Source organism: Pelecanus crispus, chromosome 9, assembly GCF_030463565.1.
Source record: "Pelecanus crispus isolate bPelCri1 chromosome 9, bPelCri1.pri, whole genome shotgun sequence".
Classification (NCBI taxonomy): domain Eukaryota; kingdom Metazoa; phylum Chordata; class Aves; order Pelecaniformes; family Pelecanidae; genus Pelecanus; species Pelecanus crispus.
Genome location: NC_134651.1, coordinates 38,572,003 through 38,588,422, shown reverse-complemented (window position 1 = coordinate 38,588,422; position 16,420 = coordinate 38,572,003). Strand labels below are relative to the sequence as shown.

Genomic DNA, 16,420 nt, shown 5'->3' with positions numbered 1-16,420 from the left:
GATGCCAAGGTATGCGCTTCAATACGGACCATGAGACAACACTGTGTCAAACACTGAAAACACCCACAAGCTGTGGTGCAAAAGGCAGGCTGGTTTTGCTCGATGACATTCCTACAAACACTGACTCAGTGATAACTGTCTGCAAACCCAAGGACCGGCATGAGCAAAGGCTGTTAAATTAACATAGGAGAATTTGCGAAGCTGGAAAGCCACGCAGGTCCCACAGTGAATATATAGGCTGCTATGCACAGATGGGCTCGTCTCCTCCAAGTCGACTCCCCCTGCTCAGCCGCTGGCACCCCGACGGAGGCGCACGCTGCGTGGGCACGCTGCCGTGCAGGGAAGCGTGATGGAGAGATGCAAGACCCAACTCTTGAGTTGGGTTAGGGCTGGCGTTTCCAGAAGGTAGGAAACCCGAGTTAAGAACTGGGGTGGGGAAGGCAGTGACCGAATGAAGCTTAAAGGGCAGCAAGAAAGGGAGGACGAGGCCCCGAGTCAACACAGAAGAGTGTAAAGCAAAGAGCAGAGTTGTGGTGACCCGAGTGTAGCAGAAGCTTGATAGACCGTGACAAAACACACTTTTAAAGGTCTGGGCCCCAAGAGGAGGCTGTCAGCAGACTCAGGACACAAAACCATGAAGAAGAGCAGCAGACAGGACATGTCTGTCGGGGAGCCACGCACAGCTGGCTGTCAGCAGTATTTATCCCTCTGAGATATTCCCTGGTAAATTTGCCCAGTCATTACAGTCCTTCAGAGCAAGAATTAGGCATTGCTGTTCATACATAGAGAGGATCTTTTTCAACACACTACAGCTTCTTCACCTCATACTGCTGGTTTTAACGACAATTTGGCAGCACTGCTGAGCTCTTCAATCTGCCAGATTCCTCCCAATAAATCAGCCCGGCTGCTGTACCTACAGGAGGGTATCCTGGCATGGTGATGGGGCAGGAAGCGAGCGTAATTCAATCTGTTATCTCTGCACTGTGATTCCTTCCACGCATCCACTTTGTCTTCTGCTGCGTCCCAGCAAGACTGTAGTTCATCACTTTGATCATACCGTGCTCTGGATGACACCTGGATTTGTGGGAGGAGTCCCGAGGCAATGCTGTAATTCAGTTCTCCACCAACATCAACTAAATGACAACTCCTAATTAAAGTGGAGCAGACTTCGAAATAAGACAACATCAGCTTTTATTTTGAGGCATTAGCCGTAAGAATGTCTTCATTTCCACCTTAAATTAAGTTTTTGCCAGGAGATATTTATATTTGCACACTAAAAGGTTTCATAAGCGTAACTATCTCCTGCTAATTACTGTTTATACAAAGTGATGAATCACTGTTAGGGATGTAAGAAGTTCTCAGATATGAACAATTCTGGTCTAGACCAACGCAAGCAAATTTCCTTAGTAATTTAAGGGAAGGGTTGGAAAACAGGCAGCAGCACAGAATTACACTCGGCTCCTTCACAGCTGACTGCAGGGCAATCCCGAGGGAAGGAAGAGACCTCCTGTCTCCCTACAAAACAAACATCCTGTGGTCTTACAAACTGTGCTGGCATTTTTTTCCACGAGGTTTCTAGAGCGAGGGAGCGCAGAACGCATCCAGTAATCCCTTTGGAGGTACAGAACATGCTATCTAAAGCTTCTCTTTTCCCTACATTCTCCCTACTCTCCTTTTCCCCTGGAAGAAATGATGATAAATGGCAGAATAGCTATGCAGATATAATACATCAAAATGTTCCTGACTCTCAGCACACATGATGGAGCAGCTGCCTCTCTGTCCCAGTACTTCCTCAGTGGCCCTCACAGATTCCCTATGCCTGATGGAATATGGATTTTAAAAAAATAAAAGTCTGTAAACCAGATCTTGCCAGAAAGGAGGACGGTTTTGTGTTTTATTTCAGACTCATCCCTTTAGTGAGATCACGGTCAGCCTCTCCTGTCACCCACTCCACGGCACAGGCCCATAAAACCTGCAACAAAGGCTATGGCTGTCGCTTCTGCTCTTAGCCGATATTTGGAAAGTCCACGTTCTTACAGCCAGCATGAGGACAAGCGATCACTTGTTAAATATTGTGTATTTCTATACAGAGATGAAGTGCAAAAATAGATCCAGCCTCTCTCAACCAGACCCACTCTCCCTGTGCTGGGCCAGTCTCCCTGGCTGTGCTACCCTATTTCCACCCCCAGCGAGCTCCTTGGTCCCGCAAGCAGGCTGCACCCCTTCTTGCATGGCCACCACCACCCTCTGGCACTCTCAATACTGAAAACCAAGTCTGCTGAATGCGAACACGAGAGAACAAGGCCACCCATGGCTCCTGCTTCATTGCCCACAGACAAACAGGCCCTCACAGTCAACTGTAGTGTTTTATCTTGGCTAACACTAAGCACCACTGATGATGTGGCTTCTCCCACTCCTCCAGGAGATGATTCTGTCATCTTGGGGTTTTGTTTTGTTTATTTTTTTCTTGTATTTTGGGTGGGTTTTTTTGTTTTCTTGCTTTTTTTTTTTTTTTTTTGAAAGCTCACTCTTATATTAGCCTGCAGATTCCACTCAAGTTCATTTACTGAGTTTATTCCATTTATAACCCATTAGTGACATGGTAAATACCATCTTTCTCCAGCCAGCTAATCACAGTTGTAGATGTATGGAGTGGAACAGTGGGTATAGCAGAAATTTGGATTTTATTCCCAAATCTGCTACTAAACTGCTGCCTGACCCTAGATTATAACCTCTGGGAGAGGAAGGGAAAAGTAACTAGATCCAAGTGAATTTCAATGACATTTGCGTATTTCTGAAAACTTTTACCTTCACAATTTCTGGTTTGGTTTCCTTACTAAGGGAACAGAAGGTTTGCCTGTTTCTGAGCACTAAGGAGAGGGAGGACCAAGCAAGAATCATGGAGATTTACTGTTTTATTTCCCTATTTTACTAAGCAGCCCCAAACTGCTCAGGGAAGGACGAACACATCTGTGGATGATCAGTTTTAGGTCAGAAGACAGTTACAGCTCTTCCTATGAAATGATAATCCTTTCCTCACCACAACCCATGGGAAATGGTAGCCAGCACCATCAGCCAGATTTTTTAATAAGGATGGGACAGGCGAGAACCGCTGGGGCAAGCACATAACTAGCAAGCCATTACAAAGCCAGAAACATTTAAACAGCAAGAACTCTACTGAGTGATGGTAGATGAGAGGCCAAGAGGTGAGGAGCAGAAAACAGCCAAGGAAGAGAGGAAACAAGCAGAAGGCTCTTCCCTGGGAGGCAGCAATGCCATTTTAATGCACTCGCTTTTCCCAGCGGATTGACCGAAGACCTGCCTGCTGATCCCAGCAACACCGGGGCAGGACGAGTCACTGGCACCGCAGATTTGGGCATGGCTTAGTACGTGCCCAAACCCATAAAAAAGAAACTCTCCAGGAATGGGGCAATGGCTCCGGGCTGCTGCTCCTCCCCACGCTCATCTACTCTAGCTGTAACGAGACACACTGGGGGGAAAAAAAGGAAAGGAAAGGGGGGGGGAGAATCTGACAGCTGGCAGGACAGAAATCATTTCAGTTAGAAAACAAAGGACTTCAGTAGTGTCCCCAAAACAGTTTTTCAACTTTACAGAGAACACTGACAGGTTTTAAACAAGGCTTCTGCCTTTCAGTGGTAGAGCAAGCCCAAAAAGGCAGCAAGACTATTTCAGCCCCTATTTGGGACATGGACACGTTCTGTTTTCCAGATCAGATTGGCAGCAGTACTTGCTGAGACTCTTCCCTTCTACTCTTTACCCTTTCTTGGTGTGAAGTGGGCGAGGAATTACTCGGTTTGGCAAAGGCAGAAAGGAGAAAGCAGATGACAGAAATTCAGATCGCTCACATTTTAAAATAATATTTACTAGTGGCAATAGAAACGAGGGCAAAAGATGGCCAGCTCAAACATCCATATGAAACCTCAGGAATCGTTAGAACCAGTTTAAATTTGGGTTTGATCACGTTAAGAAAAGGTCTCAACTTTTTCAGCGACCAGGCATGTCTGCCCGTACGCAGCAAAGCGCACAGCAATGGGAGGTAGCACCTGCCATCTCTCCACACCACCACAAAGAGGACTCTGCAAACAATCCTCGTTCCTGCAAAGTAACAGAGCATAAAAGCCTTTCAGAAGAGGACCACCGTGAAAAAAAAAAACATTTCTGATTACGTGGTCAAAAGACATGTGCACCTACACATGTGCCTGACTAAATCAGCCTTACATCAAACCCAACTTCAATACAATATTTTCAAGAAGTGTGTTTAAAAATACAACAAACAGATTTTGTTTTGTTACAGTCCCATGCTATTCATCAACCACACACTGTGGTGTTTTTGTTAACACATGAAAAGCAAAATAAGAAACTGAATTAGGTAAAATTTAATCTATCCTCTTGGCTGCAACTGGTTTTCCACAAAACTAATGGACCTTTCATCCTTTAAGCAGTTATGTTTAAGGTTTCATAGTCCACTACAGTAAAGAAACTTTCAGCTTTCCCCTCATGTCCTCAACAACTTTCCATACAACTACGATAACCAGAGCAAAGTTAAATCCTCCAATGATATCACCATCATCTCCTTAATCCTTTCAGAAGCTTCAGCAAGGCTGTGGGACGCGCATGGGAATGGACTGGCCATCACACGCTGCTCACAGGGATCCAGGAGCAGTGGTCTCTAGTTTGTGGCCCTTGACACAAACCCAACCCCTCCTCACAATCTGCCCAGCTTAAGTGGTTTCTATCAAAATTCCAAAATCCATATGTAAAAACTTGTTATCTTCTTAAAAGCAATGCAAGCAAATGGTTTTCACTTGTGCCCTTGGAGTACTGGGGTTTGGGGCAAGCCACCACTATTCTTTCGAGGAGTCCTCAACAGCACTTTCAACCTCAAAATAACTTTAATAAGAAAGCTGCCTAGGAATACCAGACGGGGGCCTTCAGCTTTAGAAAGGAGTAACACAAAAGCCTACTTTTTTTTTTTTTTTTTTTTTTTAAACACCACCCCCCCCACTGTGAGTATAGAGCCTCACTTCTCACCCTGCTTTGCAAGAGACCTGCAGTCGCTTATGGTGGGTCCTGGGCTGCCTATGCCCTAGCCAACTGTCACAGCATTAAGGTTGCAGTTGCCACATTTGTTCACCTTTAACATGCCGCCTGGATGCTGGCTTTGGTTTTGCCCCCCGCTGAGCTGAGAAATGAGACTGAGCTACTTTGGCAGAAGATCGTTTAAAAGTTGTTTCAATGCTCATTTCTCATCCTATCATAAAAAGCAAATATGCAACCACAGTCTCAGGGAAGCAGAAGGTGGACATACTGCAATATTTATTGCGTCAATGATCATGTTCTTAACTCGATACTGCCTATATGGTGCAAGTCAAACTATGCTCTAATCCCATTATGTAAGTGCATTGCAAATTGGGGAGGGGGGGAGCGGTTGTACCACACACAAAAGAAAACTTGCAAAAACAGTCCGGGTAACACCCTTGTAACATCATCCTTTAGCATTCATTTCTGCAGGGAAGAGAGGCCCCAGATGCTCTGCCTATTCTCCCCGGGCTGTGTTGAAAGATCCAGCGGCACAGAAAGGGGGCCCAGCACGGCTCAACCCGCAGCCTGGCCCTGCCCGAGCAATACCAGAGGCGGGGGACACAGAGGTTGTACAGACCTAGAAGAGCACAGAAGAATTCAGTTGCGTAGGAAAGATCAAAATTATTCGCATGCATCCGCCCACCATTAGGTTTCTGAAACTTTAAATAAATAAAAAAAGTCCTCTGGAAACCTTTCTTTGATTTTAGACACCAGAAAATTCTTCAGACACGCTAAGTGCATCTGACAAATACAGACTCTCGATCCGAAATTTCTTCAAATGGCTTTGCCACAAGAAACCATTCGTAAATTTTGAGATTCCTAACCTAGGAATTTCCGAGGACCATTTCTCCGCTGAATAGTTGAGAGTTGAGCAACAGCGACCTGCGATAGGCCCTGGGAAATCAGCTGCTGCCTTTCATGCCTCCGATTTGATGAGTTAGCACAGTCCTTCCTGGCACGCGGATTATTTTTACTGAAGCAACATCCAGCAACACAAAAGAAGTTGAAGAAGCCCGGACCGCCCCGGCGGGATGGACACAGCCCCACGAGCACAGCAAAGGGGCCGGGGCTGCACGGGGGGACCCATAACGCTGCTCCGCAGGCGGGGTGCGAAGCCACGCCGGGGTGAAGAACTTGCTTGAGGTCACACCAAGCAAGACCTCAGCCCAAAGTCCCCCAGCCCGGCACGGTGCCTCTGTCACCAAGGCTTTCAGTCTGAACTAGTCGGGTCCATATGTTTAACATCTCGGTGTCTACAGATAACCACGGGTTTGACTCAAAAATCACCTTTTAAAAGCAAACACGCAAGAAAATTCAGTTAAATGAATGCCTGTGGAAAGCAAACGTACAAGGGGATAACCAAAATGAACTAACGCATGCTGAAAATATTTTACTGATGGACTCATCTAAATTTTCTTCCTGAGCCTGGAGTTGGTTTTAGCGTCCTCCTCTCACGTCCAAAATAAGGGAGATCCTTCCCTGGGCAAAAAAAATAAAGCCGAGGCCTGAAGACACAGCTTTGTTTATGGGCTCGGCAATAAGATCACTTGACATTTTACAACCATAAATGGTAGAGCCGCGCTCCCTTTGTATACTGCAGTTAATGAAAGTCACCTGGGGTCTGCATGCCGCGTACACCGCTCGGTCCCCTCGCCCCCGCATGCGAAAGCCCAGCCTAAAGCTGGCCAGGGCCAAATGTACCCCCAAGCCTGGCCCCAGCTTGCAAGCAAGGGATAAAACTCGGGTCTGGGATGGTGGTGGGGTCGGGTCGTGCCCCCTGGGAGCGCAGCAGCCGCATTCCGGCTGCTGCGCTCCCGGGGGGCACGGCCCGACCTTGGCCCCCCTTGGGTACTCACCTTCCAGGTAGCAGCTGGAGGAGGAGGAAAGCCCTTTCTTCGATTTGCAACCCACCAATTTCAAGCAAATCTCCAACATTTTCATTTGTTAGAGCTTGGCTTCGGCTGTCTGGTTTCCCTCCCCCCCCCCCCCCCCCCCTTTCAGCTTCTTCTCGTGCTGTCGAATTATCCGGTCAAAGTCTAAAAAAGTCTGAAAAAATCCAGTAAGAGTCTAAAAAAAATCCAGGAAAAGCCTAAAAGAAAATATCCAGGAAAAGCCTAAAACAAAATATCCAGGAAAAGCCTAAAAGAAAATATCCAGGAAAAGCCTAAAACAAAATATCCAGGAAAAGTCTAAGAAATCCAGCGCTCTGAAAACCATTACAAGGGCGAGCCCGAGAGGCGGAAAATCCTGGGGCCCCGCATCTCCTCTCCCGGGGAGTTAACTCCAGCCATCTTCCCTCCTTCCCAACTCTTTTGGCGGGAGAGAGGAGGGGAAAGACAAAAAAAAAAAAGGGAGGGGAGGGAGAAGAAAGAAGAAGAAGAAGAAGAAGAAGGAGAAAAAAGCAAAGCCAACCAAGTTGGACAGAGTCACTTGGGCCCGCGGGTCGCGGCCGCTGCCCGCACGCCGCCGGGCGCTGGGTGCAGGCAGGGCTGGGGGGGCTCCGCTGCCAACAAAGGGCCCCCTTCAGCCGCTGCCTGCCTCCATGACATCAGGCAGGCGAGCAACGCCCTCGCTCCTTAACCCTCCTCCTGCCTGCCGCCTCGCCCAACGCGCCAGAGAGGCGAGGGTGAAAAATCAAGAAGTTTCCCCTGCCTGGGAGAGCCCCTCCAGGCTTTGGGAAGCTGGGGGGGGGAAAGGCAGGATTAAGGAATAACGCTGCTGCGTTGGTGCTTGGGGTGCTTTGTGCATGGCTCTGTTAAACCAAGGGAACTGGAGGCAATAGTCAAAGTCTTAAAAGCGTGTCGTTTCCCAGCGTATTAAAGGAACTTTTTAAATACTGCGCCTTGTAACAGGGAGAAGCAAACTGAGAGCTATGCCCATTCGGAAACCGGCACAAAAACTGCAGGGGAGCTGGAGGTGCCTCTCCAAAAGATGCTGTCTTAGCATCTCTGTGATAATTACAGGCAAACAGATTCAAATCTCAGCTGATGCAATTACACTCACAGGATACCACTCCTCTTGCACAAGGGGCCAAAAGTTTTCACTCTCCCACTACCTGCTATTCTTTTCCCCTACAAACTGTGCCTTTGCCTTGCAGGTTTCTCAAGGCTACCTCTTAATTATTGCTCTCCAGTTTTGCATTTTTTATACATTACTTTCTAGCATTATTGTACGTCTCATTTTTAAAACAACCATCACTTTAATTCTATATATTTATATTCTATATGTATATTTTATTTAAATATATATAAAGAAGATGGCAAATTGGGTGTGTAGACAATTGCTTTTTTTTTTTTTTTTTTTTTCCACTCAAAAATCCCCTTTCATTTCCTGAACCTGGGGGTGTTTTTGCTGCTCGGAGCAGAAGGTGCTCAAGGGTGCAGAGCTCATCAGGGGTGCAAAACAGAGAGGCTGGGGAAAACGGCCTGGGAAGCCGACCCTATCACAAACTCCACCACAACATGTGGAGCACTTGGTGTGTCATACACAGGATCAACAAAACAGCAAATCTTAATTTTTGTCCCTGAAAACTTCCCTCCGCATCTGACAGTTTATTTTGGCAAGGTTACTGACTAGCTAGTGCTCTTTTGCCCTCCAACGTTTTCAAACATTTAATACTTTAGGGGAAACTCTGCATGCTTGCAGCATCTGAGGACTGTGCCTCCAAAACAGCAAACATTGCTCAGACTCTTTAAACATTATTTTACAGCATTACTTTGCCTCAGTCTTCTGATCCATGGGGCATACACGTGAAAGACAGCTTGGAAAGAAATCCTTGGTCTCTCAACCCATACTGAATTGCAATAATAGCATTTGCGTTTTTTTAAATACCACATGTCACATCATTTCTAGCAGAGAAATAATCACGGTAAGGACAGCGTGATGTTCAAAGCGCTTTCACGCTTTTTCTCAGAAAAGATGAACTTGGATATATCCCCATTTAATAAACCAGGAAACAGCGAGAGCACTTAAACTTTCCCCAACTTCGACAGTCCAGCAAAGAGATGAGGCTACAGGTCCAGGTCCAATCCCCCACCTCTGGCAGCCTGCACGTGCATTAGGAAGACGACGATGCCGTTCTCCCCACGCTCTCCCACTTCTGGAGGAGGATTTCTATTTTATGGAAGCACAAGAGTTTCGAGAGAAACCAACACCTATCTACTGGTTCCCTGCCTGCCTAACATCAGATGAGACTGCAACAGAGAACTTGTGCAGAACTGCACTGGGAGAGGGGAAAAAAAAAAAAAAAAAAAAAAAAGAAAAGAAGTTAAAAGCAGATTTGGAGGAGAAAGGTTATATAAATCACAGGAGGAGCTCAGTCATCACGTGTTTAAGCCCAGTGTCATCTTTAGGGAACTGGGATGAAGTAACATTGTAAAAGAGCAGACCAGGCATCTTGCACACGACTTCTTTTCCATGTGAGGAGCATCCCTATCCCGCTTCTCCTTCAGCTGCAGCTGTAGGAATGCAGAATCCCCATAGCATTCCCCTGGCAGTACAAAGGCTGCCCCCCATGAACACCACCCAGCCATTACAATTAAGGTTAATACAATGAGCGCCGGCAGAATTAATGCGGATTACATTCCCGATGAACTCCTGGGGTTCTTATTCCAGAAGAAGAATGCCTCATCTCAAATTAAATTAACCCGCTTGCAGAAGAACCTCGCTGTAGGAGAAAGGCATCCACTCGGGGAGTTAAACACAAAGAGCTATCCTGGGATAACTTCCTCTGTAGATAAACAAATTAATTCCCTTTATGTTTCCACGCAGACAAGCTTGTGTGGTCCCTCTGCTACAAACTTCATCCTTCAACGTTTCCTCTTTTGTGTGAGGGCAAACTAGGCTGTAAATCCTTTGAGCAAACACCCTCTGCCTTTCCTGCATGCCATGAAATTAACTGGCGATACAGAAATAAAAGCCATATTGGTAGTGTCACACAGACTCTGCTACTCTTACGGCTGACATCTATTAATCCCTTTCATGTCTGTTTGTCATATACACATCTTAGAATACAATCAGTCATGAAAAGCGTGCAGACTTTTGGACTACAGAGGGACTGATGCAACCTTCAACTCAGGCTTTCTGTTGCATTATGGCAAAACAATTTTGGCTGGGAGAAGACTCAGAAGGTCTCCAGTTCAACCTCCTGCTCAGAGGGTGGCTGTCTATCTAGATCAGGTTGTGCCAGGGTTTTTGCAGCTAAACTTTTAACAGTCTGCTGGGCAGCGTGAAAACATTTTTTTATCCTTTTATATCTATCCAGCTTCGCCTTGCTGCAAGTTGTAAGTGTTGCTTCTCCTCCTTTTGCTGTGCAGCTCTGAGAAGAGCCTCCCTGGTGACCAGTGGGTGGTTACCAGCGCGCCGGGACCCCTTCAGCCCCCTCTTCCCCGAGGGGCGAAGGCAGCTCCCTGGGCCGGGGGCATCGCCTGCTGCAGCCCCCGCCAGGCTCCCTCCAGCGTGTCAGCGTCTGCTACAGGGGAAGGAGGGAGCTGGACGCCGTACTCCAGATGTGGCTTCACAAGCGCCAGAAAGAGGGAAATAATCACTTCCTTCGACCTGCTGGCTCTGCTCTTGCTAATGCAATCCAGTATCCATTAGCCTTTATTGTTCATGCTCATACAAGAACATAAACCTATTTAGCCAACTGCCTTCATGTTTCAGCTTCTTCTAGCAGACAGCTATTTATTCTTTACTTTCTTAAAGCTACCCAAAAATTTGAGGACAGATTTTTTACAAAAGAGAGCGATCACACACGCATAACAGTGGCAGCTAAAGGACTGGACTCCATGAGCAGAAAGTGAGTTTTGGCATGATCCCATGACGTTAGCAGCTGGAGTGAATTTTGTTGCGATACCATTAAAAACAGCTTGAGTGCTCGTCACCCATTTAAGAGCAGAGCTTAATTTTATTTTAAAAGCCTCTTCTGAAACATGGAAAGATAGCAGAGTCTGAAGCCCCAAACACTGGGCATTTTTTGATAGGCATGTTCAGCTGTTTTGGGATGGAAAAAAGTCACTCGAAACAGAAGCACCACAAACTAGTGGTTAAAGCAAAGGAGTAAGAAAAAGAGCAAATTCTTGCTTAGAGTTTTCAGTTACCTGTGCCTTATCTTGCTGTTCTTTAAATGCAGCTGAGAATATCCCCACAGGTATTAAAGAGTAACTCAAAAGCCAGTTGTAAAGCTCTTTGCTGTCTCTGTATGCATGGAGCACCAAAATGTAGAATCACATCATTTGTAAGATGCATTTTTCTTAGTAAGTGATAAGGTTGCACGTGACTTTGGGCATTCACAGGTCACTGTCTTTATGACTAAAAACAGGTCCATGCCACAGAGCACTGCCATACTACATCACTCTCTTCCGATGACATCTTTCTCACAGTGAAATAACACATTCTAACACCATTACCTGATTAAAAATATATGTGTATATGAAAATGATCAAAGAAGCCTATGTTGAAATCCATGAATGACCACAGCATGTGCTATAGACACAGCTGTAACAAAGCTGGGCTTTGATCTGACAGCAAATGCGGTATTGCCTGTTTTCCTGGGGGCTGGTCCAGCTTTGTCCGACAGATTCCAATTTTCCTTCAGGTTTTCAGATCCTCCACCATTAAACACCTCCATCCACTCTTAGGTACAATGTGCCAAACTTTTGGGAAGATACTGGTGTGTATTAAATTGAGAGGACTAGCAGCTTGAAAATCCTGGCTACTAACCTCTACCTTCTTGGCACGTGCAGCACAAAACACTGTCTGGTGGAGTCTTGTAAAAGTGTTTGCAATGAATACAACTTCAGTGGGTCGTGCACATTAAGTCATGAGAGCTTTACTATGGTATGCCAAAGAAAGCACCGCAGAATCTGAGTCCAAGATTGGCAGGGTTAGAGCTGAGTGCACATCCCAGACCCAGCCCGCTAAAAGCCACCTCAGATTTAAACAACTGTCTCTTGAGTCAATCACCTCTCAGTCTCAGTAATTGTTCATTGACACCTTGTAACTACTCCAAATGACAAGTGAAAACAAGTCTTCCAGGATATTCCAGCCTTCTCCACTTACTTGGCAATGACAGCACTACACAAAAAGGCAGTTACGTTTGTGATTTATTTGTAATACCTGCCACATAACAGGTAGAGGGTAAGAGAAGTCCTTGTTGGTGTTTGCACATAGAATGGCTACATTAACCCATTAAAACCTTCCAAGTTTGTTCACGCACCTAAGAAGAAAGCCCAAGCGACAAAAATACTGAAGGATCTCTGACTACCACTTATTTTGGTGATCACTAGGAATCAGTAAGACCACTGGCATTAATAAAGTACACCCAGACAGGACTCAGGTGCCCAGATACCTTGCTCAGATGAACCTTCGTGCCTTCAGTGATCTGTGTAATGCCACCCCAAGTTTCTCCACCACTGCCCTGCCTCAGAACACCTCCACCGTTGTCCATTTTCTTCCAGCTTTTTACGTAGGCATCTCTGCCTTTCCTTTTCCAGTTCACTTACAAAACATTTTTACAGACACCAGTATTCTGCCTTTCCATTGAAGCTCTTCTCAAAATTCAGCTGACGTGCTTACAACAGCTAGTTAAAATAGCATGTTAAAAACAAAAGCCTCTTGCTACTATTCTGACCACTCTACAATAGGCATTATTGTAAATAAAAATAAACCACCCACACATGAATTTGAACAAAGGCTACTTAACACCTGAGGGCAAGGAGTGTTTTCCTCCCTTCAGAATCCATCTAGCACAGCGTGAATGGCGGTGCAAGAGCACAGAGAGATAGCTGCACATACAATGAAATATTAACACTTCTGGCACTTGGATTTAGCAAGTCCCACTCTCACAGGAAGAAACTTTAAAAAAAAAAAAGCCAGGTTATCAACAGAAAACCAAAAGATTTTGCAATAAATCATGCGCATTTGTTGTTTTTTCCTCCTTAATTTAACAGATGTTTGTTATTTGCGATTTTCATGAGTGAAGGAGGCGGCTGAGAAGTGGTAGGATTTCGGAGATGGGATGTTCAACTATTTGAAATTCCTTTCAAGCAACAGGGCAGACGCCTTCTTTTTAAGGTAGTAACAAGGCAGAGGGTACTACTAAATTCCTGCAATGGTGGTCTGTCTTCACCACACTCATGTAAAAAAGCAAGATGGGTTGTGAGCTCCCCAGGGAATTGCCTGGGGTATTAGCATGTGAAGCCTGCAAGGTTAAATTCAAGTCCAAAGGGGCTCTTCACAAATCACTGAAAAAGTTTTGGGCCTCCTCCATTAAACGCTTTTTGAAACATCTGCAGGCAAAGAAAAAGAAAAAAGCATCTTAAACTTTTCAGATGTGAAAAAAATAGCAGCTTACCTTAAAGACACAAAAATCACACAAATTCCTACTTGCTACGATTACTTAACTTTCATCGTCTGGTCGGTTTATTAAGGTTGCAACAGAGGGAGCGGGGACTGAGTTTCTGTGCAATAGGTAGAGTCACATCAGCTTAGGGATCCTACTGAAGTTTGGCATTTTCTGCCAGACCAGAGCAGAGAGAGCTTACAGACAGCCAGGACACAATCAGAAAAGATACATACTTGGAAAATATCAGAAAATAAATTTTAGAGAAGTTTCTTTGCCAAATACTGACTCAGATCTAGAGTGGGAGCATTTCCGTATTTCTTTTAAATGAAAAGGCGAGGAAATGCAGATGAAAAAGTAAAGATAAAACAAGAGGTTAAACCGGGGAGCTCAAAGCTGAGGAGTGCATGGGCTATCTTGGGTAATTCCGAGCACGTCCGCAGGAAGAGCCAGGGGGACCAGCAGGACGTGTTCTAGTCCCGACAGTAACTAAGTGGTTAATTTCTTCCATTCAAGAGCTGAAAAATCTGCCAAAGCAGAAGACCAGGCCTAAGAGATCAAGTTACACATGAGGAGGGGGTGGAAGGGGAGAAGAAGAAAAGAAAACAAGTATTACTGAGCCACTGCTGCATTAGACCCAGCTGGGATTAGGAGGAACATGGAGGAGGCGAGGTTTATCCAGCACTGTCTCCAGCAGCTGAAGCGCCCGCGAACACGCTCGGTTGTGACCCACACCTTCTCACTCACGTTTTGGGAACGTCGACCCGTACTGAGCACCTTAACTCTGGCCAATATGAAAAACCTTTTGTGCATCAGCTATTGAATTAATATTACTGGGACAGTTGAGACTTCTTTCTTCCACTTGCTCTCTCCACCCGACCCATGCAGTTGTGCTGCATTTTCTCTCCCAAGAGGAGAGTTTAACTTGGGGCACAGCTCTATGAACGTGGCCAGCACATTTGCTGCTGCCACAGGCATAGGAATTCACCAAAGTACTCGAAAAGCAAAGAAAAAAAGGTCACGCATAACAGACACAAATAATAATCCATCAATAAACAAATAATCCATCAAATCTAGCAGCAATTCAACTCCTTTGCCTTGGAAGTTGATCACGCCAAGGAGCTCACAGCAGTATTAATATTTTCACAGCTATTTCAGGGCAAGCGAGGGCTTCCTACCCAGCCACGCACTGCTCCTCTACAGTCCTCGCTCACCTAAGCTGTTTCAGCGTTGAATTCAGCAAAGATTACAATCATTTTCTGAAATGCAGAAAATTTCAAGTAACACACACAGCGATAGGAGACTAGGATAAATTCAATTGCAAGGATCACTTTTCTCTAGGGATCTAATCCTAAACAGAGTGATGCTTCTGAATAGCATCAATATCAATGGTCAGAAACCTTTACACAGCATACACATTTCCTGGACTGTCATGAGTGTACTAAAAAAAGAAAAAACAAACCCCCAAAAAATCCCCCAACAAAAAATCCACACCAAGAACCCCCTCCCCCCCCCAAATAAAAGAAAAAAACATGCAGAAACCCCCACCAAAACCAAACAGTGCCTTCCAATCAGGAATGCAAGACTCCGCTAATTCATCCACAGGAGAGTACATATTTTTTAAGAAAGTAGAAACCCTTTGTAACTATACAAATATAAAAGCATCTATATAAAAGATTCTATATAAAAGAATCCACAATCCCTTGATTTGAATGACAGTGTTTATCCACCCTCAAATTTGCAGGTGAAGTGCCTGGTGCTCCATAGCACTAATTGCTTGTTATTCCCAGTACAAGAAATTAAATATACACTCCCAGAAAAGCTTCCAGTTAATTAGAACTGCCTGCAGCAACGGTTCCCTCCAAACAGTTCAGCATTTTATTTTGTTGTCAGGACACAATATAAGAAGTTTTAAGAGTCCTGCTGGGACTATGACGTAAGGGCAGGACCAGTATTTTCTCTCGTGAAGACTGGGGCCAACAGGCAGAAACTTCAGGCAGAAATAAGCTATTTCACTGTGAAGAAAGGCAAATGTAAAAAATGTATATATACACCTCCATCCTGGTCCAGCTGGAGCAAGGATGCAGAAAGAGGTATCCATTTTACTCATGCACTGCTGAGCGTAGACGGATGCAGTTCAAGTGCTAGACCTTGTGCTAAACTTCCACACGGTTTAAAACACTGTTTTTCAATTCCTAAACATAAAAACACATTGAAAGAATCATTTCAATTTGAACTTTTTTGGAAAAGCTAGGGAACATTCCCTCTAGGTTGCACCACTAAGACAAAGCAAAAGCCGGATGCTGAATTCATCAGGGGCAAAAGTCCTTGCGCTAAACCCTTTCAGGATGAGTTTCCTTGGTATGTATGCTTAGAGTATAACGCTTGTCAAATCTGCATTTAGATTTAGAAAGTGGCACGAGACTGCGGAATACCTCCACATTTTCTGCCTTTCCAGGCAAAAGAGTCAAGACAAAGAGGAAGGTATAAAAAAAGAAATCAGTGCTACTGATCTCCAGTAACCCCAAACTCTGCCTCTCCATGTATTTTGAGAAACCAAAAGTTCCTTTCTGTTCATTCCCTCTTTACCTTACCTGCCCATCAGTAATCAGAGCCATTCACGGAGCAGATATATTACATGTGGTCTGAGGTTTACAGCTGTTGGCGTGAATAAAGATTGCAGATTCTGTCTGCCCGCATACCAGACAGAAAATAAAGGAAAAGTGCGGAAGTATAAATGAATAGCAACAGTTGGCACCCTATAAGCTATCCAACCCTGCTCCACACTGGCCCTATAGCTGCCACATCTTGCATTTCAGGCTCAGATGAGTTGCTTCACTGTTCACAGGGAGAGAAGTAGATTTTGAAGACCTGCACAAATGATTAAACAAATAAAAAAAAATTAAGTAGAATACCTGCCACTGCTCTGAAAATGTGCACAATGGAGCACAAGGGCAGGAAGCAGAAAAGTGCTAC

At 45.1% G+C, this 16,420-nt stretch overlaps 1 protein-coding gene across 2 annotated transcripts in view; it reads right to left on the bottom strand.

The window, feature by feature from the left end:
- The window catches only part of ABL1 (ABL proto-oncogene 1, non-receptor tyrosine kinase), an 81,663-nt gene that overhangs the window by 24,849 nt on the left and 40,394 nt on the right, over positions 1 to 16,420 (bottom strand). Inside the window, exon 1 of one of the 2 annotated variants that reach the window (XM_075716060.1) lies at positions 6,960 to 7,038. The exons of the other annotated variant lie outside the window; for it this stretch is intronic. Coding sequence (XP_075572175.1) covers positions 6,960 to 7,038 — 79 coding nt within the window. Of the gene's footprint in view, positions 1 to 6,959; positions 7,039 to 16,420 lie in introns of those variants that run through there. 2 annotated transcript variants of the gene reach the window in all.